The sequence below is a fragment of the Pleurodeles waltl genome, chromosome 3_1 (genome assembly GCF_031143425.1).
Source record: "Pleurodeles waltl isolate 20211129_DDA chromosome 3_1, aPleWal1.hap1.20221129, whole genome shotgun sequence".
NCBI lineage: Eukaryota > Metazoa > Chordata > Amphibia > Caudata > Salamandridae > Pleurodeles > Pleurodeles waltl.
The window spans coordinates 761,694,297-761,720,716 of NC_090440.1; the positions used below are offsets into that span (position 1 = coordinate 761,694,297).

Here is a 26,420-nt window from a genome sequence, read left to right on the forward strand (position 1 = left end):
ATGCCACTGGGAACTTTTCCTTTTAAGTAGGGAGTGTCCAGCAGTCACCCTCGAGCCACTATCTAGTAAATACTACAAAAGTGGCCCCTCACCCACAGCTCAGCAGAGCACTCTCTGAACCTGTGGAAGAAGAGAAGAGCATTGGATATGCTGCTTAAGACCTATGTGGAGAGCTGAATGCCTAGATCTGTTCCCATTTGTACCATAAGAAATGGACCCGATAAGTCAATTGGCTGGCCCCTTGTGGCTAAAGGGACACATAAAGATACAAGAGGCCTTTTTCCTGAAGCAACTATACTGGACCCTGCTGGTAAGTCCTGGCTCCTATGTGCTGCCCCTGATGTCCTGGGAGCTTTAGAAGTGGCATGGAAGAGCTGCTCCCAAAACTCTGTAAAGTTGAGACTTAGAAGATTTATGAACTACTAGATATCCAGGGGACAAGAACCAAGGACTCAAATCAGTTCACACGAGGCGCACCTTCGCTGATCAGGAAAATAGGATTGGTCACGCTCATAACTTTGTTCCATTTCAAAATCATGTTTAGCAGGTCATCATGGCAAGCTTGCTTGTGTTCGGTGCAATCTTACTTGATACAGCTTGCTGTCTTGGCCTGTTGGAGAATTCTGATCCCTCTCAATAAAAGATTAAGTTCAAAGGTAGAAATCATGAACAGGCAAAGGCTTCAAAAGCAACCAGCCGATGAGAGGAATTCTCTGGGCACAAAAGTTGACTTTCCCTACTCGGAGCTTGCCTGCCCAAACCGGCTTCAGCTGGACCTCTCGCAATGCCTATCTAACTTCAAAGGGACTTCACCAGATATAGCTTGCAGCCTTGCTACGCAGAAGGAATCTGATTTCCATTTCAGAGACTAAGGGGGTCATTCCAACCCTGGCGGTCGGTGATAAAGCGGCGGCCAACCCGCCAACAGGCAGGCAGTAAAAAAAAAGGTATTCTGACCCTGGCGGGAACCGCCAACACAGGCCGCCACTTTAACACTCCGACCGCCACGGCGGGACAGACAAACAGCGCGGCGGTCACCGCCAACAGGCAGGCGGCAGACAATGTACCGCCCACCCTATCACAACTCACCAATCCGCCACCTTTTCCGGGGCGGGTGCCCCGCCAATAAAAACACGGCGGAAACAGACTATGAACGGGAAAACGCTCACCTCTACACACTCCACGAGGAAGGAGGACAGCATGAACCCGAATTAAACATCCTACCAGCTATTGTCTACTTGCTCATCTACCAGGAGTACGAACGCCGGCGCAGACGACAACGGTGAGTACTGCACCTACGACACAGGGGAGGGGGGAGGAGGAAAGCTTACGGGCACACACATGCACCATACACCCACCCCCCAACCCAAATACCTACACCCCAATGCAGAGCAACAAGTCAGAGTGACACCCCCCAAACCCACCGGAATAATGCAAAGACACAATTAAAATGATCCATAAAATATATGTATAAATAGCTCCACTGAAGGTATGGGAAATATGCTATATGAATTATACAAAATAAGGAATGAACATAGTCAAAAATATATACATAGGCAATAAGTCCTGCACATTCTGTCAAAGTTCCATAGTCCGTGGGTCAATGTGCACAAACACATGGGCAAAGCCCACACAGGAGACCAGATACCATTGGAGAGAACACTGCTGGGGCATCAGATGAGAAAACTACAGGCACTTCAGGGGGAAGGGAAGGGGGGGCACCTCAGCCACATGAGTCCACGACGCCAGATCCACGAGGGGCCTCGATGCCCACTGTCCCATCCTGGGGAGTGCAAAGCCACAGTCTCTAAAGTCTCTACAGTGGGTGGCTTGCCCACTGTTCCATCCTGGGAAGTGCCAAGCCACAGTCCATCAGATGGATTACCGACTCCACTGTTAATGGAGGATGCATGGTGCCCAGAGTGCTTCGTGAAGCCCTGCTCGGCACAGAACCGGCACTGTCAATGGGCCAGCGGTGCTTGAGACGGCGTTGCCCAGCGGAGCGGTGCTTGAAAGGAAGGGCCCAGCGGAGCGGTGCTTGAGATGAAGGGCCCAGCGGAGCGGTGCTTGAGATGAATGGCCCAGCGGAGCGGTGCAGAGACGGTGGGGCCCAGCGGAGCGGTGCAGAGACGGCGGGGCCCAGCGGAGCGGTGCTTGAGATGAAGGGCCCAGCGGAGCGGTGATTGAGATGAATGGCCCAGCGGAGCGGTGCAGAGACGGCGGGGCCCAGCGGAGCGGTGCAGAGACGGCGGGGCCCAGCGGAGCGGTGCTTGAGATGAAGGGCCCAGCGGAGCGGTGCTTGAGATGAATAGCCCAGCGGAGCGGTGCTTGACAGGAAGGGCCCAGCGGAGCGGTGCTTGAGATGAATGGCCCAGCGGAGCGGTGCTTGACAGGAAGGGCCCAGCGGAGCGGAGCTTGACAGGAAGGGCCCAGCGGAGCGGTGCTTGACAGGAAGGGCCCAGCGGAGCGGTGCTTGACAGGAAGGGCCCAGCGGAGCGGTGCAGAGACGGCGGGGCCCAGCGGAGCGGTGCTTGAGATGAAGGGCCCAGCGGAGCGGTGCTTGAGATGAATGGCCCAGCGGAGTGGTGCAGAGACGGCGGGGCCCAGCGGAGCGGTGCAGAGACGGCGGGGCCCAGCGGAGCGGTGCTTGAGATGAAGGGCCCAGCGGAGCGGTGATTGAGAGGAATGGCCCAGCGGAGCGGTGCAGAGACGGCGGGGCCCAGCGGAGCGGTGCAGAGACGGCGGGGCCCAGCGGAGCGGTGCTTGAGATGAAGGGCCCTGCGGAGCGGTGCTTGAGATGAATGGCCCAGCGGAGCGGTGCTTGACAGGAAGGGCCCAGCGGAGCGGTGCTTGAGATGAATGGCCCAGCGGAGCGGTGCTTGACAGGAAGGGCCCAGCGGAGCGGAGCTTGACAGGAGGGGCCCAGCGGAGCGGTGCTTGACAGGAAGGGCCCAGCGGAGCGGTGCTTGACAGGAAGGGCCCAGCGGAGCGGTGCAGAGACGGCGGGGCCCAGCGGAGCGGTGCTTGAGATGAAGGGCCCAGCGGAGCGGTGCTTGAGATGAATGGCCCAGCGGAGCGGTGCTTGAGATGAAGGGCCCAGCGGAGCGGTGCTTGAGATGAATGGCCCAGCGGAGCGGTGCTTGAGATGAATGGCCCAGCGGAGCGGTGCTTGACAGGAAGGGCCCAGCGGAGCGGTGCTTGACAGGAAGGGCCCAGCGGAGCGGTGCTTGACATGAAGGGCCCCGCGGAGCGGTGCAGAGACGGCGGGGCCCAGCGGAGCGGTGCTTGAGATGAAGGGCCCAGCGGAGCGGTTCTTGAGATGAAGGGCCCAGCGGAGCGGTTCTTGTCACGGCGGGCCCCTGTTCAGCGGTTCTTGTCAAAGCGGGCCCCTGTTCAGCGGTGCTTCTCCCGGCGGGCCCCTGTTCAGCGGTTCTTGTCACGGCGGGCCCCTGTTCAGCAGTTCTTGTGACGGCGGGCCACTGTTCAGCGGTTCTTGTCACGGCGGGCCCCTGTTCAGCGGTGCTTCTCCCAGCGGGCCCCTGTTCAGCGGTTCTTGTCACGGCGGGCCCCTGTTCAGCGGTTCTTGTCACGGCGTGCCCCTGTTCAGCGGTGCTTCTCCCGGCGGGCCCCTGTTCAGCGGTTCTTGTCACGGCGGGCCCCTGTTCAGCGGTTCTTGTCACGGCGGGCCCCTGTTCAGCGGTGCTTCTCCCGACGGGGCCCTGTTCAGCAGTGCTTGTCCTGTGTTTCTAGGGAGCCAGACCTGGCCAAGACTTCCCGCTCAGTCGCCATCCGACCTTGCGGTCGCGGGCCCTCCTGTGATGGAGTCCTGGGCCCGTGGGTGTCGTCCGTCACAACCGGAATGGGACTGGTGAGGCCCTCCTGGGCAGCTCGCCTGCTGCCTGACTTCTCCGCCCTGCTGCCCTTGCCCTCCGTCGCTGAAGCTCTGTGGCCCTTGCCTCCCTTTGATGATGTGGCAGGTGACGGGGCAAGGCTACTGTCCTTGGTGGCAGCTGTCTCAGGCTTGTCGCGCCGGCCCTTCTTTTTTTTTGTCCTCTTCCCAGGGGGTGGGCTGGCTGTTCCCTTGCTGCTGGCCGTTGTTCCTGCCCTAGGAGCTGGTGGACTCCAATAGCCCTGCACTATGGTCACAGTGGATGCAGGGCTGGTGGTGGCTGAGGTGCTTTTTTTACTCTTACCAGATGGAGGGGGTGGGTCAGTGATTGGAACAAGCTCAAGGTTGGAAAGGAAAAGGACTTGGGAAGGACAGGGACGGGTAGGTGTAGTGGGTATGGGAGTGGAGGAAGAGGATGTGGTTGTAGGAGAGTCAAGTGTGCTGTCTTTGAGTGCAGGTGCTTGTGACGGAGGCTGTCGTGAGGTGGATGGCTGTTGGGTGGGTGGCTGCCTGCGTTTGTGTGCTTTGGAAGAGGGGGTGACAGACACACTAGGGGAGGACACAGGGGACGTGTAAATGGCAGTGGGGGTGGTGACTGCACGTGTGCCGACTGTAATGGAGGGTGTGCTGGTGATGGAAGTACTGGCTGATGGTGGTGTGCATGCAGGTGTGAGTGGAGACGTCACAGGGAGGGAGGAGGGAGATGAGGAGGTGGGGGACACAGAGGTGGTAGTGACTGTTGGCATGTCTGCATCTGGATGTTGCTTGGGTGAATGCTTGTGGGATCTGTGGTGCTTATGTCTGGATGAGCTGCCCTTGGGTGTAGAGGTGTGTGCAGGCTGGTCTGATGGTGTGGATGGGATAGGCAGAGGAACAGGAGACTGGGACTGGGTGGAGGGAGTCAGAAGAGGGAGGCTGGAGACAGGGACAATGGCTGCGTCAGTGCTGAGGCCAGAGCGTTGAACGATCGCTGATGGGCAGCCTGACCCGAATGAATGCCCTCCAGGTATGCATTGCTCCGATGCACCTCCCTTTCTACACCCTGGATGGCATTCAAAAGGGTAGACTGCCCAACAATGACCTCCTCACTGAGGGCAGCAGGGGTAACTGGGGCAGGGCCTGAGGTGCCTGGGGCGAAGGAGATGCCCGTCTTCCTGGGCGAGCGGGCACGGAGCGAAGGCTGAGGGGCTGCTGGGAGGGCGGGGCTGGTGCGCTGGCTGTACCTGTTGTGGCGGTGGGCACGGATGTTGCCGCCACCGCTAGGGAGCTCCCTTCCGAGGACGTGTTGGTGTCGCTGACGTCTCCACGGGTCCCCGTTGTGGAGCTCCACTCGCCCTCCGTCTCACTGGTGTACTCGGAGTCTGTTGTATGGCCCTCTGGGGCCATGTGAGATGCAGCTCCCTCGTGCGCCGATGCCACTTCTCCTCCGCCTGATGATGCTAATGCACACATGAACAGGAAGACAAAGAAAATGGGGGTGGGGGAGAAATGAAGACAGGTTGAGTGCATGCATTGGCAACACCGTTGTCGGAGAGGACAGACACAGAAGCCCCCTGCACTAGGCCGTGCAATCGGGGTACACTACTCAGTTATTGTGACTAGGCCTACAGGTCTATGGACGACAAATGCACACATGGGTGAGGCCGGACCATGGATATCTGTACTTGGCACCCTACAGAGGTGGGGGGCGGGGGCACAGGGCCGTGTCTAACGGAGGGGCCTAGCCTACAGAATGCGCCCTGGCCTAGAGATAGCCACAGCCCTCCTACCCCACCCAGACACCTTCACTGCGCGCAAAGATAGCAGAATGTGCTGATACTCACCCCCTTGTGTCTGCTGCGACCGCCGGCGCACATCGTCATTGGCTCCTGAGACCCATAGGGTTCAATGTTAACCAATGCTGCTTTGCGCCGCGGTCTTCGACCGCCTACCGCCACGGTGTGCCACGCCAGCGCAGTGACCTCACATCCCACTGTCACACTTCACAGGTCAGGCAGCCGCCATTTCAAGGGCCCACATGGCATAATTTCTACTGCGTCACACAGGCCTAGGCCTTGCATTGCCACTCATACAAGCCTTTCAATGCATAGCGATTTGTGTACTGTGCAAGCTGTGTGAACGAACCTGTGGGTTGCTTGACTCTGTGCTCCATGTTGTCATTCCTAGGCACCGTCCGCTGGGACTTGCGAGGAGATGAATCCTCCCGTGTACCGACCGCTGGTGGACCTGTCGACAATGAAAGAACGACATATCATACTTACATACAGGCTTGACAGAGCAACTATACATGAACTATGTGCCCAGCTGGAGCCAGACCTGATGTCCCCCATCCGCCAACCCACAGGGATTCCCCCTCTGGTGCAGGTTCTGTCAGTACTCCATTTTTTGGCAAGTGTGTCTTTTCAGACAACAGTGGCCATATCATCTGGGATGTCTCAGCCTATGTTTTCTAAGGTTTTGTCCAGAGTGTTGTCTGCCCTGATGAAATACATGCGGAGCTACATTATTTTCCCTGAGGTGGGCGAATTGGCTACAGTGAAGGGTGATTTCTATGCCCTTGGACATATCCCCAACATCATTGATGCCATTGATGGGACCCATGTGGCTTTGGTTCCCCCCAAAGAAAGTGAGCAGGTGTACAGAAACAGAAAAAGTTATCATTCGATGAATGTCCAGGTGGTCTGTTTGGCTGACCAGTACATCTCCCATGTAAATGCCAAGTTCCCTGGGTCAGTGCATGACGCGTATGCCATGCGGAATAGCAGCATCCCTTATGTGATGGAACAGCTACAGAGACACCGTGTGTGGCTAATTGGTGACTCTGGTTACCCCAACCTGTCGTGGCTACTGACCCCAGTGAGGAATCCCCGGACCAGGGCAGAGGAACGGTACAATGAGGCCCGTGGGCGAACTAGGAGGATCATAGAAAGGACCTTCGGGGTCCTGAAGGCCAGGTTCAGGTGCCTCCATATGACAGGTGGATCCTTAATGTACTCACCAAAGAAGGTGTGCCATATCATTGTGGCCTGCTGTATGCTTTACAATCTTGCTTTGCGACGCCAGGTGCCTTTTCTGCAGGAGGATGGTCCAGATGGTGGTGTTGTAGCAGCTGTGGAGCCTGTGGAGAGTGAAGAGGAGGAAGACAACGGGGACGACACTGACAACAGGGATACAGTCATACAACAATATTTTCAGTAGCACACAGGTAAGAATCACCCACGCCATTTTACATTTACTTAAGGCCTCATGCGTCTCCACTGTCTGTGTTTCCCCCCAGTTCCTGTTAACTGATTTGTGACTTTCCCTTCCCTTTTCAGAGCTGTATGACCCACTGCCTGACTTCAGCTTTGTTTGCCCACGGACTAAAGCTTATTGAAATTGGTATGTTGTCATCACAAAGTAACTGGACATTATTGCACCGTTATGTGTAATACATTTGTTAAGAATACAAGCAGACTCCTGTCATTTTAAGTGCAATAAGTGATTTATTTTAAGTGCTACATATAGGTACCTGATTGTAAAAGGGTGATGGGTGGGGGTGGAGTAATGTCCATGGCAGAGCCCAGTTCTCAGTCGCACAGGTGCATTGTCCATATGCCTGTGGAAGGATGGAGCAGGGGCAGTTAAAGGTTGGACAGGGTGACAATGTGGGACAGTGGGATGACATCAGGGAGTATCTTAGGCTGGCGGGGGTCTTGCAATCCTACTCTGTCTTCTTGTGAGATCTCAGGTTCCGCTTGCGGGGTGGTTCTTCTTCTGCAGGAGGTGGGGTTCTGGTGGCCTGTTGTTGTGTGGGGGCCTCCTGTCCACTAGTGCCGGCGGAGGTGGTAGGCTGTTCCTGGCCTGGGCTAGTGACAGGGGCCCTTTGGGGTGCCACATGGTCCCGCAATGTGGTGACTATCTGGGTAAGGGCCACGACGATGGTCCCCATTGCGGAACCGATGTTCCTCAGTTCCTCTCGGAACCCCATGTACCGTTCCTCCTGCAGTGCCTGGATCTCCTGGAACCGGGCCAGTACCGTCGCCATCGTCTCCTGGGAGTGGTGGTAAGCTCCCATGATGGAGGAGAGGGCCTCTTGGAGAGTCGGTTCCCTGGGCCTGTCCCCACCCTGTCGCACAGCAGCCCTCCCAGTTCCCCTGTGTTCCTGGGCCTCTGTCCCCTGGACGGTGTGCCCACTACCACTGCCCCCAGGCCCCTGTTGTTGTTGGGGTGGTGGGTCAACCTGGGTGCCCTGTAGTGGTGGACACACCGCTGATTTACGTGTCCTGGAGACAGAGGCATGGGCCCGCTGGGTGGGAGCTGTGCTGGTGTTCCCAGAGGGGGTTGGGTCTGGTGTAGCCTGTGGGTGTCTGTGGGGAACCGACTGTCCAGAGGTCCCCGATGGGCCGGGCTGGTCATCTAGGTCCAGGGAGACAGAGCTGCTGTCATCGCTGGGGGCCTCTTCTGGGGGTGGGATGGACATCTCTGGACCCTCTGTGGCGGTGTGGTGGCGTTCGGGTCCTGCAGGGGTATAAAGGTATGGTTATTGCTTCTGTGTGTGGCATTTCGGGTGATGGGTGGGTGTCCGTGTACCCAAGTGCAGGCATTCCCTTGTGGGGGCTTTTGTGAGGGTAGCTTGTGGGGGTGATGTGTGTGTGCAGTGGGCATGCTTTGGTGATGGGTGTCCATGCTTTGTGGTCGCATGTAGGGCTTGGTGTTGGGATGGGTGGGTTGTGATGGTGAGCCTTTTGCTAGGAGTTGGTGTGATGGGGGTGGGGGTGAGGGTGGGGGTATGATTTGGCATGCAGGTGGGGTGGGGGTGGGAAGCAGTAGTGAAGATTTGCCTTACCAGAGTCCATTCCTCTGCCTACTCCTGCGAGGCCCTCAGGATGCAGGATGTGCAAGACTTCCTCCTCCCATGCTGTAAATTCTGGGGGAGTAGGTGGGGGTCCGCCGCCAGTCTTCTGCACCGCAATGTTGTGCCTTGATACCATGGAACGCACCTTCCCCCGTAGGTCGTTCCAGCGCTTCCTGATGTCCTCCCGATTGCGTGGATGCTGTCCCACTGCGTTGACCCTGTCCACTATCCTTTGCCATAGCTCCATCTTCCTGGCAATTGTGGTGTGCTGCACCTGTGCCCCGAAGAGCTGGGGCTCTACACGGACTATTTCCTCCACCATGACCCTCAGTTCGGCGTCAGTGAACCTGGGGTGTCTTTGGGGTGCCATGGGGTGGTGTGGATGAGGTGTGGGGTGGCGTTTGTGGTGATGAGTGTGGTGCGTGTGGTGGTGTGTGGTGTTTGGTGCGTGGAATCTGTGTGGTTGATGGTGTTGTGTGCCTCTGTGTTGTGGGATTGTCTATTCTGTGCTCTCTCTCTAGCCTTCGTCAATAATTTCGGGTCGTAGGGGTTTGTGGGTGATGTGGGTGTGTGTTTTATATTGTGTTGGGTGTGTGGGAGTGGTGTTAGTATGTGTATCAGGTGTGCGTGTTTCAAACTGACCAATGTGGCTGAGTTTTCTATGTGTGTGTGTATTTTGACCGCGGCGGTGTGTACCGCCAATGGAATACCGCGTTTGAAAGACCGCTGCGTGGATTTGTGGGTCGGAATGGTATGGGCGTATTTCTGTTGGCGTGACGGTGGAGGTTTGGTCATCGCCATTTTTTCACTGACCTTTGGTGTGGCGGACCTTTGTGGTTGTCGGGTTTTTGGCGGTTTGCAGGTTGCGGGTCAGAATGACCGTGGCGGTTTACCGCGGCCGCGGCGGTGTTATGGCGGCCTTCTGACCGGCGGTAAGCGCCTTTTACCGCCGATGTCAGAATGACCCCCTAAGAGCCTCATTATGAGGTTGGCGGGCCGACCGCTGGCCCACCAGCCCTGTGTAGAGGAGACCACTGCGGTGCTGGCGGTCTCCCCTCCCAGCCCTAATACAAGGTTTCCACTGAGCTGACCAGCGGAAACCTCTGAACCTCTGTTGCAAAGGGAGAAAGCAGGAACATGAACAAGTGAGATTAAGGGGCAGGTTGTGTCTGATATTTGATAGTAGAGCTATGAGTTTGATTCAAGACTATGCATTCTTGGTATTAAATGCTCCGACATTTGAAAGCACCAGTGGTGGGTTTCTATTACAGATTAAGCTCTGACAAAAATATAGTGAAATGACTAAATATAGTGCAATGACAATGAACAGATTGAGAGACTGAGAGGGAGAGTGCTACTCATTTGTGAAAAGATGGCAGCAGAAAGAGGTTCTTGACAGGAGTATATTTACAAGTTTTCCTTTGCCCAGTATCTATATACCAAAATGTATTTTCCATAGACATATCTATTGAATACTCATGTGAATTTAGGGGAAGGGAGGCTTGCAGTGCATGCTACGGGCCTGAGTAGGTGTGATCTTTCTGCAAGATATGGCTAGACAGTTCTTTGCAGAAAAAGCTTGTCTAAAATGTAGTGTAATCTTTCTATCCCCTATCAGGTTAGAGAGAAACGAAATTGAGTGGAAAAATGACTTTTCGGGCAGGGTCACTGATTCTAATGACCTGGTAACACTATAATAATATTACAATATTACTTCCGGGTATGTAATCATCAGCTGTGTGTTTTAGGATCTGTGGGCTAAAGGATTACAATGTAAAACTTAAAGCTGCACAAAGCAACCAAGTACACGGTATTGTTTCCTGTTACCATGGATTGCGTTTATTTATTTAGTATTTAATTCAGCACAGGAAAAAAAAAACCTTTGGTTGCACAGAAATGGGTGCTGAACTCTTAGTACCAGGCCTCGTGAGGTGAACGAGGAAATGTAGTGAATCTGCATTGTTAGCTACATACCAGTGGCGCTATAGGATTGTGCTTCAGGTTTAGGTTTCAGGCTGATAAAGGTACCCTGGAAACCCCCTTAAACTGTATTACTGAGCCCTGATTCTTTATAGTCAAGGATATGTTTCACTAACAACCTTTGCATAGGCACCTCCTTATCAATGGTCCGATATAGAACTCAGACATTTGTCAGTGTGGTTAGCCCTGCATTTCAAAAATCAGTAGAAGAGGGTGTAGAAGGCTACCAACCTGTCACTGTTTATCTATGAGATTAATTTGTTTGCGTGGCATTTCAATACTGTATGAGTGACATTTTTGGTGACACATTACTACAAGTACTTAGGTCTTTATATTCAGGAGCGATCCCTCTTTTACAGTCTTGAAGACAAACAAGACTAAGGCGGTGATTCTAACCGCGGCGGGCGGCGGTCGCCGCCCGCCATGCGGTTACCGCCAAATGACCGCACCGCGGTCACAAGACCGCGGCGGCCATTCTGGCTTTCCCGCTGTGCTGGCGGGCGACCGCCAAAAGGCCACCTGCCAGCACAGCGGGAAAGACCCAGCAACGATGAAGCCGGCTCCGAATGGAGCCGGCGGAGTTGCTGGAGTGCGACGGGTGCAGTAGCACCCGTCACGAATTTCAGTGTCTGCTAGGCAGACACTGAAATTCTTTTTGGGGCCAATGGCATGGGCCAATGGCATGGGCACTGCAGGGGCCCCCAGGGGCCCCCAGGGGCCCCGCGGCACCCCCTACCGCCATCCTGTTCCTGGCAGGAGACCCGCCAGGAACAGGATGGCGGTAGGGGGTGTCAGAATCCTCATGGCGGCGGAGCGCGCTCTGCCGCCATGGAGGATTCTCAAGGGCAGCGGAAAGTCGGCGGTACACCGCCGACTTTCCGTTTCTGGCCGCGGCTGAACCGCCGCGGTCAGAATGCCCAGTGGTGCACCGCTAGCCTGTTGGCGGTGCTACCGCGGTCATTCGCCCTGGCGGTTTTTACCGCCAGGGTTAGAATGACCCCCTAAGTAACATATCAAGTAACTAAGTAACATTTCAAGAGGTACTTTGCTTCTCGCACACGTTCCTATCTGCCTCCTAAACCCTGTTTGTCTGCCACACCTCTCAAACATAAACCCAACTCCACTCTTTCCTTACACACTATCTATTCCACCCTTCCAGCCAACACTCCCATCAAGCACTCTATCTACTCTACCCTCTTCAAAAACTCAATCCTGCATTCCTCTGTAGCTCATTCTGATCCCTTCCTCTCAGCCATATATTTATCCTGGATGGACAATCTCACTCAGTCTTTCCTCATCCATTTCTCCTCAGGTGCTCATTTTTCCTTGTTCCCCTCAGTTGTCTCCCAACCCTTTAGCAACCCTCAATAACCTCCATCACCTTCTGATGTCTCTTATCTCTGCCAGTTGTGCTTTCTCATTCACCTCCTTGTTGTACTCTTTCTTTTACATCTCCCTGATACTTGATCCTTCAGTTCTTTCAAGAACTCCTCTACTGTGTTCCAGCCCCAATGCCTAATTTGAGAGGGTTGTTGCCGGTGGGGCTTATCTTTGGGGACTGGCACTTATTTATCTACATTAGACTTTTACCTATAGCACAAGATGAAAAATTTTAAAAAAGTGGAAAGATGGAGGAAGAGAAAGGCGGAAAAACTGTCACAAAGGCAGAAAGCAGGAACCTGCACAAGCTAAATAAAGATTGGTGAATTAAAGAGGAATGTGGTGGATTTAGCACTACGGAGCCTTGGAATATTATTCACGCACATTTAATTGTGTTTTTAGAACAAAGCTTTGGACACCAGCACTCTTTTATTTACAAATTAAGCACTATCAAGCCCACCATATCACTACTGTGTTCTGTAGCTGGGTAATTTCCCTTTTTCCTACAAACTCCAATATTCTTTTCAGTCTTGGCTATGCCTTCATATGTACCAATCCTGACTCCCACCAATGACTTTACTTAGTCTTGGGCCGTATTTTACAAGTGGTTCTAGGTCACATGTGCCACACATAGCCAATTAATCTATTCTCTATGAATTTACTATTTTCTTTCACTGTGGAAATGGCTATAAGAACCATTCAATGATTCATTAACCAAAATGTATATCTGAAACAGAAAGAAAACAGCTCCTAAGAATAGGCCCTCAGAATATTAGGATGAGTTTGCAAAGGATTGTGGGTATATTGATGCCCAGAAGCAGCACATCTGCATTCACAAAGATCATTACATGCTGAATAAAGCCCTACACAGACCGAGAGAAAGATGAATGTCTTTGGAATTAGTTTTTTCTGCTTAAAATGATGAACAACCAGAAGTAGCATGTGCCTAATATTTGGTTCTGAGAGGTGCCCACTGAGAGCATTTCAGAACAGTGTCTAGTAATAGCTGGTGAGCGTACATAAGTGTTTGTGGAGACCACTGACAACCAAAGCTCAAATGGATCCCTGATTGTGGACATTACTTTGATCAGTTTGGTTGGCTTTGGTAACTCTTTTTTCACATTCCAAGTACAGAAGTGCACTCTATTCCATCAAACATCTGAGTTGAAACCTTTGTTAGTATCTTTTGCACCTATTTATTGCCACAGCTGTAGGGAATTACTGGCAGTAAAAAAGCAGTAAAGAATAATACCAAACTACATTTACATTTCTGGGCCATCAACAGAGAATCTCCAGACGAAACAATCTCTTCATCATATTCTGACTATAGACAATCGAAAGCCTACGCTTCAAGTTCTGTAAATAGATATGTGTTTTTCATCTTTGGTACAATACACAGGGCAGATTACAGTTGAAGTCATGTTGCTTGGTACTGTCTTGGTCTATACAACCCCGAACCATATAGTTTCTGTCTGAAGGGGACATGCAGAAACCCAATGTATCCCTGATTTCCCAAAGAGATTGCATCCATGTGGCTTAGTGGTAGAAAACGGTGGCTAAAACTGACCCATTTCTGATGTTCACTAAGCCCGAAATCAATGAGAGTGACTAAACCAGCACCGTGATGAATTACTACCTGTAACAGATGTAAGGTTAGCATTAGCACATACTTTCACAAACCAATAGTACCAGTATAAAGATATCCCCTACCGACCACTGCACCATCATTTTATTTAATACCACCTTGTATGATCAGTGTAAATTTATATGATGACAAACATGCTTTGCAAAGGACAAAACTAGCCCATGTGCCCAGTACTGCTTCGGCCATGCCTGGACTGTGGATTTCAGGAACAGCCAAGTGGTTTCTATAACTTAAAATGTGAAATAAAGTGTGTATTGGGCTGATCTGTGCTCTAAGAGCTTGTCAAAACCTGTTGTTTGATTCTCCTGTCTCACATGTAAGGTAGGTACAACCTTGCAATAAATCATTTTTTATAGCAATTTCAATTGGTAGTCTTATAGCGCTTTGTGTGATACACATCAGTTCATCAAGACATACAGAGTTGATCATTGGAGGCATTGACCATGTATGTTGATAACAAATCTATATAAGCTTTAAGGAAGAGGTAATAGAGTCTGGTAACTGAGCAGGAGGAAGTGTAGAAGAAGATTTTAGGTAGAGGCATAACAGGCACCCCTGCAGCCCCTGCAGTGCGGGAGTCCCAAGTCTTTCGTGAATGAAGTGGGAGCCCTCAGCTTGCCTGTGTGGTAAACATGTCTGTTTCTCTAAAGCAGACTGTTCTGAGCTGACACATGCAGACACACGACTAAAGTTAAACAAAATAGTTCATTTGTTTCTCTTTCAGGTGCAGTCTGCAAGGCCTATTTCAAAAGTGTCTTCAGTAGAGCACTGCTCATGTGAGAAGGAAAGCAGCAGCACTGGACTGACCAGGGCCGCAATTTAGGACCTGCAACGCCTTTGGTACAGGTGGACAGCCAACCCTTTATGGGCCCTCCAATCTTTCAGGGGGCCCATTACGCCCCTAGGCCAGTGAATGTATATGATGCATGGGGAACTGAGGTGCCACTTTTCAAATTCTGCAGGGGCTGCCCACTGGCTTTAGGTGTCTACCGAGCAACCCTGTGTTGGTACATGAGACTTTATCAATAACCTTCTGAATCTGAGAAAGATATATTCCACTCTTTGAAAACTTGGGATTGAATTCCATTCCACAGAGGAGAATCTCACGCGTGAAGGGCATTCCCTCCACATTTCTTGCAGTGGGATGACAGATATGTAAAATAGACCAGCACATTTGACGCTCTGTAGAATCTACTTAAGGGTATCTTTTCCTTAAGTGACTTAATTACAGATCCAAAAGATCTCCTTTTCAGGATACACAGACCCTCACCCACTGAGGCAGGGAATTTGTGAGAAACAATAATCCTTAAGTTCCTTTGTTAGAAAGTGGTCAACATTTTTCTGCCATATTGCCCAATCGAGTCATAGGCATTCTTCAGGACCTATTCAAAGTTATGCCCTAATCTATATACGGATGTCTTGAATGACACAGAAATTGATGAAGGTATCGCAAAACATGTATAAACATACATACAAGGACATAAATGACAACAACAAGTACAGTCACAATGAACCTGGTACCCTGGAGTATTTGGACATGTATAAAAATAATAAGACATTTAGGGCCAGATGTACGACCATTTGTTTTGAGACTTGCAATTTGTGATTTCTTTGTGAAAAGCAAATTGCGAGTTGCAAAACAAAATGTACAACAGTGTCTGAGATACTGTTAGCGATTGCCAGATGGGTTGCAAGGGACTCCCTCATTAATATTCATGAGGCAGGTTGCAATTTGCGACCTATTTGGGAATTGCCACACTCACAGGGGTGGTAGACCACCATGTCTGTGACTTCTTTTTAAAAAAAGCACTTTTGTTAAAACGCATCTCGTTTTCCTTAAAGGAAAACGGTATGCATTTCAAAAATAAAATGAAAAGTTTCAGTTTCATTTTCTCAAAGAATGCAGTGGTCCGTGGGTCCACTTCCTGCTCAGAAAAAATATTTGCCCCCCCATTCACAAAGGGGAAGGGGGTCACTTGGGAACCTCTTTCCGTTTGTGAATAGGTTAACACCAATTTGAAATTGATGTTTACAGCAATTGTTTTGCGACCGCATTTATGGTCACAAAACAATCATACATCCTCTAGTGAGTCGTAATTAGGAAGGGGAGTCACAAATCCTGTTTTACGAGTCAGTAACTGCATACCGACTCACAAAATAGAGATTTGTACATAAGGAAAAGCTCCTTTTGGTTGCAAACGGGCTGATTCTGTGAATTGGCCCGTTTGCGATCAACAGAAAGCAACGTACATGTGCCCCTTAATCCTTTTGAGATATCACTTCCACAAATGTCAGAAGGGGAGTTCTTTTTACTTGCATTGTGAAAACACATACCTATCACCCAGTAGCGTCTTGAGTGGAGCTTAAGAGGTGGGACGGTGTGCGCGGGAAGGGGGGGACTTTGGAATAAACATTTATTGTAATAAAAAAGAAAAAAAACACTTACCTTTCACCACTGATGTACCGCTCCTCTCTGTCGCTGGATACTGCAGGCACAGGCTCCCAGTCTGCCCTGCGCCAATCCTGACGCTGCTCAGGGCAGCGTCAGGATTGGCTGGGAGCGCCAAGCCAGGGCACTCCCAGGCAGACTGGAAGCCTGTGCAGGCTCTCTCAACGGGCTTGAGAGAGCCTCCTGCGCATGTGTGTTTGGCCGGCCTGAGACAGCCGGCCAAACATACATGCACAGTGAGGGGGAGCGCCGCTTGCTGCTCTTCACCCCCGTGGCCCCGCCCCTTTACTAGAAAACGATCATAAACAAAGTTTACAATCATTTCCTGGTAAAGGCTTTGCAGCTGCCGCTGCTGGTGGAGGAGGTGACGCTCGTTCGCCCAAACAGAGGAGCCGCCAATGCTATCACCACACGTGAGCACGGCAAACACATGCATCATCACACTTGTGAGTTTTTGCCAGTGACATATTAAATACGTATAGGCAAGCATATAATTTATTGATAGGGAAGCAAGTGTGTGAGCATGGAGGGTAGGCTTACCCTAGCCCTGGAGATTTTAAGGACCCATGGTCAGGATGGCCCTGTTGTCCTCATAGTCATACTCTGTAAAAAGAAGAGTCAATGTCCGAAGACCTGTCATAACACTTAAAGGTTTCACCCATGCATTCAGAAGGCACTCTGACAGCAACAACTTACTGCGTCAGGAGGAAGCATTAGCAGTTCATCTACTGCTTTGGCTCATGTGCCTGGATTTATCTGGGTAGATGCTGTGCTCTCCTTTAATGGGGATCAGATAGCTGCAGGTGAGCTACAACCCTCCTCAAACTGGTGTGTTTGGCGCCATGGCAATATGTGCATGCGTCTGATTATGTAACGCTCAGGCATTCAATGACATTCCCATTTCAGGGGCTGTTGTGAGTAGCGCACGGCCTGAATGTTACATAAGGGGCTCAACCCCAGGTGCCACAACATAGGAGTTCCTCATCTTTAATACTTATTTGGAATAATTTGAAAACACCTGACATACATTGGTAGAAGGTTCATTTTTTATATTTCCATACAATAGATCAAACAAAACCCATATATCTTAGAAGAGATTGTGTATGTTTATAGGCAGCCTTGGCAACAAGAAAGGGATTTTTACCCAGTGTAATGCAAATTCATTATGTAACCAAAACTCTTTTCCAAATATTTATCAGGCGGACAATAATTTGTGTTGCTAGATGAATGCAGATTTGTGATTGGTTATATCCTTAATTTACGTTCTGTGCTGAAAACAATCATTTCCTAAGAAACAGTGATGAAAGAATGCCATCATCCAGGCCAGGTTGGTGGGTTTTTTCTTGAACACCCATCTGTGTTTTTTCTGAAAAATCTATTATTGATGTTGGTGATTGGGCACCGTTTCTAGAATGATTTAGGAAAGATGGTTCTCACTGTGACCTTTTTCCAAGTTGTTGGTTGTCATTTTAGTAGTTGGCCATCAACAGCAATTCTAGGGATTGAAATATTCTGATCTCCCAGCTGGATCGCTTGGTCATTGACATGTTCAAGGACCATGCCTCTGGGTCAATTAGAACTATATTTATTTGATAGCTGTTAGTGTTCGATTAAACTGTAGGGGCTGGTCCAGGTTGCCTGCCAGGGATCAGTATTAGATGTTTGCTTTCACAGTGTGTCCATGTTTCACCTCTTTTTCTCTCCTGCCTCACCTAGTTTCTCTGCATCCTCGGGGGCTTTAGCAGTGTTTCATCATCTGCGTGGTGACTGTTGTGGTGGGTTAGCTGTCATGGTGTGTTTAACACACTGATTTGCTGAGCAGGTGGCATTTGTGGCCAAATTTTCCCTACGAAAAAAGTGTGCTTTTGTGCAGCAGCTATGTGCTGACTTACGTCTATGTACACAAGCAGGCAGCGGTCAAATTCAGGGTTGCATCTTTTTCCTACTGCAGGGAATTAATGCTGTTTTTAGTATATTTTCCCATAGTAACATCGTTGCTGCAAGCATTCCCGTGATCATATAGGAAGCTGAGATGAATTATTCTAAAAAAGGCGAATAAGATGTTTGTGGGATGCATCGCAACGCTTTATCTTCATTGCACTCAACGCCCCTTTGCATTCAAGTCATTTGTTTCTTGTTCGGTTCTTTTCTGTCCTAGTGTTCTTGTGCTTTGTTGTACTTTGCCCTTGCTGTATCTTTTGATAGTTGGAAAGGTTTTTTTAAGTTCTTCTTTTGTTTCCTCTCTTTAGTTGCTTCGTTTCCTTCTCTTGTTATCTGCTGATGACCTAGGAACTACTATTTTGGAACCTTCTTTCTAGTCTCACTTTCCTTACCTATCCTTTGATGAGAAGTGGGCAGAGTGTCGTCCTGTCCCGAAAAAGGCTGCTTTTATCATCCTAATAGGTTTTGCCTGTCCTAAGGTAAGGGTAGCTCTTAGGTTGTCACCTTACAATTTCTCTTGTTGACAAGCTCACTACCAATCAGTAGGCTATTTTTGTTTGAAAGTAGGCAATAGACCTAATACTTTTTCAAAACGAATTTCTACTGTTTCGTAAATCATCTGAGTCTAGTACATATTGTAGCTTGAAACATTTACACAACCTCCTTAAGAACTAAACTGAGAATGCACAAAAGGTATCTTTAAATGGTCTGGGAACAGTAATGTGGGTCCTTTGAATAATTACTGTGGCTGTCTGAAAAATGCTTTATTCAGGATCTATGTAGAAATAACAGTACATAAAGTATTCTTCAGGCTGCCACCAATCTGACACTGAAGGAAACGTGTGAGAAGTTTAAGGGTGAAAGCAGAAGAGGAGTTACATGACGAAAGGGAGCACCTAGGCCAGTATCACAGAAGAAAACAATTTGAAGGAAATGGCTGAACAGTTTCTGAAATTTGGTATGAGACAATTGCAGTTGTACACCCAAAGCATGATTTTCCATGAGGTGCTCAGGACCAGATAACGTTTGGCATTCCACATCCACACGGAATTAGCACAAAAGTGAACACATCATATCCCCCTAACCACATTCAGTTAAAAAAAATAGATACTCTACCTTCATGATTGGCATTCCATCCAGTGTGTACACAGACTGTAGAAGGAGGCACAATATTGCCTGAATCAGGCAAACAGATTGGCAGAACATAATGATCCAGATGAAAGGGCTCAGCCAGTAGCAGCAGTGCAATATCATAGTCTTTTGAGCCCTTGTTATATTTGGGATGGGGAATAATTTCCTTAACTAAACGTTTCTAGTGAGAGAAAAGAAAACACATCCTCATTAATATAATTGCACTCCATTTCTATTCGATAACTAGATAAAATTGGTTACATCATAAACAGTATCTACATTCCTCCACAGAATGAGGGATGTTGCTCTGTCGGAGGTGACTAATAGATATGCATTACCAAAGCCCAGCATCTGCTGCCATTTTCATAAAAGTATTTCAGGCAACGAACCTTTAATATGTCAAATTATAGTGGTGCCGAACAGCAAAAGCCCCGTAATATTGTGTTTGAGTATAGGGAATGTTCCAGAGGCAAAATTGCATTGCACCATACTTGCGTTTATTTTGAAGTTCTACACAAAGGCACGTAGCTGAGGGTGCCAGAGTGAGGTGGAGCAAGATGGCGTTATAAGCTATGAATTGCTGTGGCCTGTAGAATATCAGAATCCTGATGAAAACCCCACCTACATTATTACCATTACTGCACATGGGAGACAAGGAACTTGAGCTGACAATGACGATGGTGAGATATAACAAATCTGAGTAGTGGAAATAGAGCCATGAGGCAAGGTGCTGACAGGGCAGGTCTGAGCACAAAATATTCTTCATCCATATGTACTCCCAATTCCTCCTCAGTGTTCCTGAATGTTCCACTCTAGAGGGCTCTTGGTTAAAAGATCTATATTATTTCCTGAGCCACCCCATCCGAGCTGCAGTGTTCTGTTTGCTGGCCCTTGACATCATGGGTATTTCTTTGATTGCAAAATATGAGAGCCTACATCTATCTCTGTACTGAACCTCATCAAAATGTCTGGCCATCGGGTAATGTGTATCACTCTTTGTCAACGGGTCTCATACATTCCACAATTATACTTTTGACAATATGTATGGTGCTCAAGTGTTCTGGGGCGTGGGGAAACATAGTGCTGCACTTCAGAAAGTGAGGGTCAATAGATATTAGAGATCTTGAAATCAATGGCCCACTGGGTTGAACTCTAAGGAGGAATTGAGAGTACTTCTAGGCGAAGACTAATCTGTATACATTATGTGTTATTTCCAGGCCGATGATAATTCAAATCTGTCCTTTTGTTGATAGGTTTCCCAATATATGTTTTCAATTTGTGTATATGTTTCATTTTTTTAAAGGAGGAAAGGAAGGGGATCTCATTCAAGATCTCTTGTTGCGGGAGCCCCTTCGCTTTTATTCCATCTTGCAGTTGGGTGCTGGTGTTACAGTTACAGATAAGAGGACTCTTTTTCATGTTTATATATTCCAATGTTTTGCCTTGGAAACCTTGGGGCAATCCATCTACGTACTATAATGCTTATTACATGTTCCGACAAGGGTATCCTACCTTCGATGCTTGTTTCAATTGCATATACGATGCCCACGTGGGCTTTATGTATGTGTTCCCAATACATTGTATATTTATGTTTTGACTTTTGTTGGGGACAGTGAGTCCATGTATCTTGTGGACTGACTCATGTGTAAAACATAAAAAGGTTTGATATTGTATTTGGGTTGATTTCACACGGATATTTTAGTTTTACTACTAGCTGGAGGTAGATACCTAAAATTATGTTGCTTCCAGGTATTGGATGGTTGTGTGTAAAAGAATATGTTTCTGCTGCCTCAGTGCCTTTAATCAATATATTGTATGATAAGCTGCTGTAAAACTGTGGTTTTGTTTACTCTCAAGACCTCTACAGTCAATTATATTTAGGTGTTACTGTGTGTTAGAGTATACACAATTGTTTATTTTTGATTTTGGGCATATTTTGTATATTTCCGATATGCTACACCATTTTTACATGGCGCCCGAAGTGAGCACCTAGACTGCTTTGTATTTCTAGTTCACTGGTGTATTTAGGGATTTGGTAAAATTATGCCTGTCATGTGATCAAGGCTGCTGTAGGCCGAGACGCTGTAGGAGTAATAAACCACTTTTGCACTTCACACCTGGCCCAGAATGAACATTTATTTTGTGATATATATATCCTACTGGCAGTAGCCAGTAGGTAGTTATAGTTAGGACCATGTTTCCATAGAAAAAACATTTTTAGACTTGCCTACATCTTTGCCACTGTTTGACGAATCAAAAAAAGTGTGCTGGTGATTCTTGTTGTGCATGGGAAGAGTCGTGGTGATCTGTCAAGTGGGTCCCGAGTAAAAGGGGAGGCGGCACAAAAAGTATGTTTCCCATGTCAATTCCCGTAGGAGTTTTGAACATGACTACAGCCCGAACCCCCTGGATGGAATTATACCAAATTTGACAGAAAGGTAGCATTCAGTACGCAGATTATGCTTTTTGAGATTTGGTGTAAAGTCGTTCAGAAGTTTAGAGGAATTAAAAGAAATCCAAATTTGTATATCTAGAGCCACAGATTCTCCCCAACATTTTTTTCGTGAACAATAATAGCTTGTGCAGAGATCTTCAGAGCTCTGATTGGCTGCCAACACTTCAACCACGAAGTGTTCGCAGCCATCTTGGGACTCAGCTTCAGCCGAGAACCACAAAAAAAGTAACAAAAAAAGAAAAGGGGCCAGCGTAGGGACACTCTGACCCCTTAGCTCTGGTGCTGGGGTACCAGAGGAGACCCCGCAGGGTAAAAAAACACTTTTTTTGTAAATTATTGCAGCAGATTTGTGACAACGTGGCAAATTTGCAGCAACACTTCTTTTAAAAAAACAAGCGCAGTCTTCTGAGCTTGTTTTAAGGTGGGCCGGGTCCCGGGTCATGTAAAAAATAAAGGAGGGAGCACACAGGGCCCCTCTCCTTGACTTACTTACTGCCCCGGGGACCGCCACCTCCCCGGGGCTTTGATTTAATGGTATGCGGGGGACCACCACCTCCTGTGGAAATTCATTTAAAGAAAAGGGGGGGCATGGTCCCCCGCAAATAAAGGGGGGGCGTGTGGCCCTTGACAGCCCCTAGGATGCCACCTCCCAAGGGCTGGACTAAAATAATGAAGGGGGTCTGTTGCGGACCTCTGGCCACCGGGACCTCCACCTCCCCAGGGCTGTTTACAAATGTTGGAGAGTGGCCCGTGGCCCACTCATGAAGCCAACAATGGCCTTAGGGACCACCACCCCCCAGGGCCGGCTCCTGCTATTACCTGGCATAGCAGGACACACTATGCACATAGGTTGCCCTGTAGGGCGCCAGAACAAATTGGTCGGGAGAAGGGGTCCCCGGGGCCGAGATCAGCCCAGGGAGGGGGGACAACATGGCCCTTTCCCCTGAGAAAAATGTACAAGGCCGACCCCCAAGGGAAGGGGTACCCGGAGCCTACATCAGCCCAAGGAAGGGGGGGTGCGTGCCCCCCTCATGGAATTGTAGTGGGTCCCAGGGGCAGGGTCCCCCACACTGGACATATACCCAATGAGGTAGCACTTACTAACTAACCAGTAGAAAGTGCTCCAGTTGGATAGACACTTTGTGCAAACTGTGGACTCTTGTTGGATAAGTGAGCAGGTGAGCTTCCATTCTGGCCATGATGCTCATTTCACAGAAATTAAGCCTCAGCAGGAAGCACTTACAAATATAAATGTAGCAGATGCCCCATTTGAAGCTCCACTTATGGAAAGGACATATGATCCTAATTCCTGTGCTTAGCGAAGGCAAAGCAAGTTTGTTTACTCCGCAATTCCATGTTGAAAAATGATTTAATATCCTTTGTGGAGGTGAATACATCTTTCATCTATTGGGGTACAATCATATACTGTTCAGACACCTTCGGCCATGCGCGGCATGTGGCTGGGTAGTTCTAATGGAGTTGACCACAGGCAGTGGTTGGAATAACTAAAACCATAGAAATTGACTGAAAAAAACAAAGGTTACAGTGACTTTATTGTTAGGAACTAGAATTTTAAAAAACCTTTGAAATTCACTTAAAAACCAAAGGTTACAGGGACGTTATAGTTATGACTTGTGGCTTAAGGTAACTATAACTCACATCCTCGCCAGGCACTGCTAATTACCTCAGATATTACAGCACTCATGACAAGTTTTATAACATCAATAAAAATATCAATGAAACATTAGAAGTTAAATTAGTGAAGAAAAAACTGTGCATGTTGGGGACAAGAGATATAGGGGGTCATTCTGACCCCGGCGGTCTCTGACCGCCGGGGCCAGGGTCGGCGGGAGCACCGCCGACAGACCGGCGGTGCCCGGCAGGGCATTCTGACCGCGGCGGTTCGGCCGCGGTCAGATGCGGGAAACCGGCGGTCTCCCGCCGGTTTCCCGCCGGTTTCCCGCCGGTTTCCCGCCGGTTTCCCGCCGGTTTCCCGCTGCCCTGCAGAATCCTCCATGGCGGCGGAGCGCGCTCCGCCGCCATGGGGATTCTGACACCCCCTACCGCCATCCTGTTCCTGGCGGGTCTCCCGCCAGGAACAGGATGGCGGTAGGGGGTGCCGCGGGGCCCCTGGGGGCCCCTGCAGTGCACATGCCAATGGCATGGGCACTGCAGGGGCCCCCGTAAGAGGGCCCCACAAAGTATTTCAGTGTCTGCTATGCAGACACTGAAATACGCGACGGGTGCAACAGCACCCGTCGCACCTTCCCGCTCCGCCGGCTCAATTCTGAGCCGGCGTCCTCGTGGGAAGGTTGATTTGCCCTGGGCTGGCGGGCGGCCTTTTGGCGGCCGCCCGCCAGCCCAGGGCAAATCCCAAAATACCCTCAGCGGTCTTTCGACCGCGGAGCAGTATTTTGGTGGGGGAACTTTGGCGGGTGGCCTCCGCCGCCCGCCGAAGTTAGAATCACCCCCATAGTTAACTTAGGCCGCAAGTTATTGTTACTTGAAATAACTCTACCTATAACTGCTGAATGTCTCATGTTTTGTGTGAGTAAATTCAGAACCTTAGTATAACGTCACTGTAACCTTTGGTTTTTTAAAGTGAATATATACATGTATAGTGGGAGGAGTAAGAGAAGTACAATAAGGAGAAATAACAATATTTCTTCTTTTTTCCTCATTCTAGAAAGAGGAAAACGCCTCTTGTGATTGTTTTTGTGCAGGAAGGTGTCCCTTCCTGCACAAAAGCAATCATCCCTGCATTGCAGACACCCTTGCACTATGGTGGAAGGTTCCTTGTGTTGGCACATGGCAGTCCATTGTGCACCAGAGCAGGGGAAAAGGGGAGGATTGTGCTGTATTTTGTAGATACGATGCATTCCTGCCCTTTTGTTTTGTTGCAGGGCAGCACAGCAAGAAGGCTTGTGGCACTGCCCTGTATCAAAACTTTGTAAATATGGCCCTAAGTTTACAAGTGGTGTTGCTTATACTGCACGGTAAGAGTACACTGCTAATGATGGAGCCTCCTGCAGGTAGCATATACTCAAAAGCTGTGGGCCCAGGTTACACCTAAGCTTTGGGTAGACAAACATTAATGCTACTATCTGAGGAAGAAAGTTGTCCCCACTGAAAGAGGCACAATGGGGAAGTGTGAACCTAGGCATGGTAAACTGCACTTTGGCAAAAGATAAAATGACACCAGCATCACAGATTCTGAAGTGGATGGACATACATCTGGCAATAAGGGTTTAAAAAATTTCCTTACAGGAATGAAAGATAGCTTAGCCACCGTACATGGGACCCTTACACCATGTCTGGAATAGATTAAGGAAAAAAGTGACAAACATGCCATTTGATTAGGCATGGCAGAGAGAAGAATATCTGATGCAAATTATGATGCTAGTACCTCAAATAGAAAGTTTCTAAAGTTGGAGAAGTCAACAGACTGTAACCACTCTAAAAATTATGATCTAGAAGGGTGATCATGCCACAATATATATATATTAAGATTATAGGGGTGGCTGAAACAACACTCCTGGGGGATCTGGGAAATTTATAAAAGACTTCAAAACAGCAAAGAAGGATTCTCACAGATATTCACAGAGGAAGGAGCGCATATGTTCCTGAGCCACCTCCCTCTCTCCCCAAACCATCAGGATAGTATCATTGCTACATTTGTAAATTACAGAGATAGTGATGTGGTTCCGTGCCTGACCACATCCAAAAATGCAATATATCATGGAAGTTCAGCCATCTCCTTCTTCCCTGACTTCGCCTCAGTGGAACAGGACACCAGAAGTAAAGAAAGGTTTGTGAAAGATAAACCTAAAGTATTCCATCTTGTGCCCTGCTAAACTGTGGGTTGATTGTAATTGTGAGCCCCACTCCTTTCTGACCCCTATGGCAGCCCTGGACTTCATCAAAATCCATGAAAATCCATGACAGGGAACATTGATGAGCTATCAGAACCACCCTGTTCCGCATATGGTTGGGAAGGAGCCCTCTCACACCCTTACAATAAGCAATGATGGCTAACTAACCTGCTCACCTTGCACTACCAAGCAATGTAACTTGTTGATACTGTTGTGATTAAATTACTGATTAGCTGTAGGTTATCTTGATTATTAGAAAAGTATCGATAGCTGTTTTAACCACAGTGAGATCAGTAAGTGGGTTGCTCCTATGCCCTAAGACTATTGGGGTAATTATTGCACCACTCATTAATGAATACTCTGCATACTAACCAGGCAAAGTAGATGACTGTCATAATATCCCCTAATAATATTCCCTACTTAGCTGCAATATTCTACGCCATAACGATCTCAAGAAGCAAGGCAAGTATTAGCATTCTTTGAAAGACATAGAGCCAGATTTAAGAAAAGTGGTGCTGCACCCAGTGCAGTGACATTTTTCTTGCACCCCGTAACCCCACCATGTATCTTAGATTTCCTTGCACCATTTTTTTGGCCCCCTAACGGGGAAATGCCCCCTTTGCATACTTTATGCCTGGTGCAGGCATAATGTAGCGCAAAGGGTTACAAGTGGTGCAATGCATGCACTGTGCCACTTTGTAAATTTGGTGCAGTGACTTTGGCCTCATTGGGCCACATCAGTGTAAAAAAATGACGCTATTGTGGCACAAGGAGGCACTGGGGGCTCTTATATCAGCCCCATAGTATTGATATAGACATGTTTAAGGCGGCTTACATCCAA

At 48.9% G+C, this 26,420-nt stretch overlaps 1 protein-coding gene across 2 annotated transcripts in view; it reads right to left on the minus strand.

Annotated features, from left to right (window-relative positions):
• The window catches only part of OVCH2 (ovochymase 2), a 919,743-nt gene that overhangs the window by 40,305 nt on the left and 853,018 nt on the right, over nucleotides 1-26,420 (minus strand). For both annotated transcript variants that reach the window (XM_069223557.1, XM_069223556.1), the window contains exon 18: nucleotides 19,238-19,433. In XM_069223557.1, coding sequence (XP_069079658.1) covers nucleotides 19,238-19,433 — 196 coding nt within the window. The remainder of the gene's footprint in view (nucleotides 1-19,237; nucleotides 19,434-26,420) is intronic.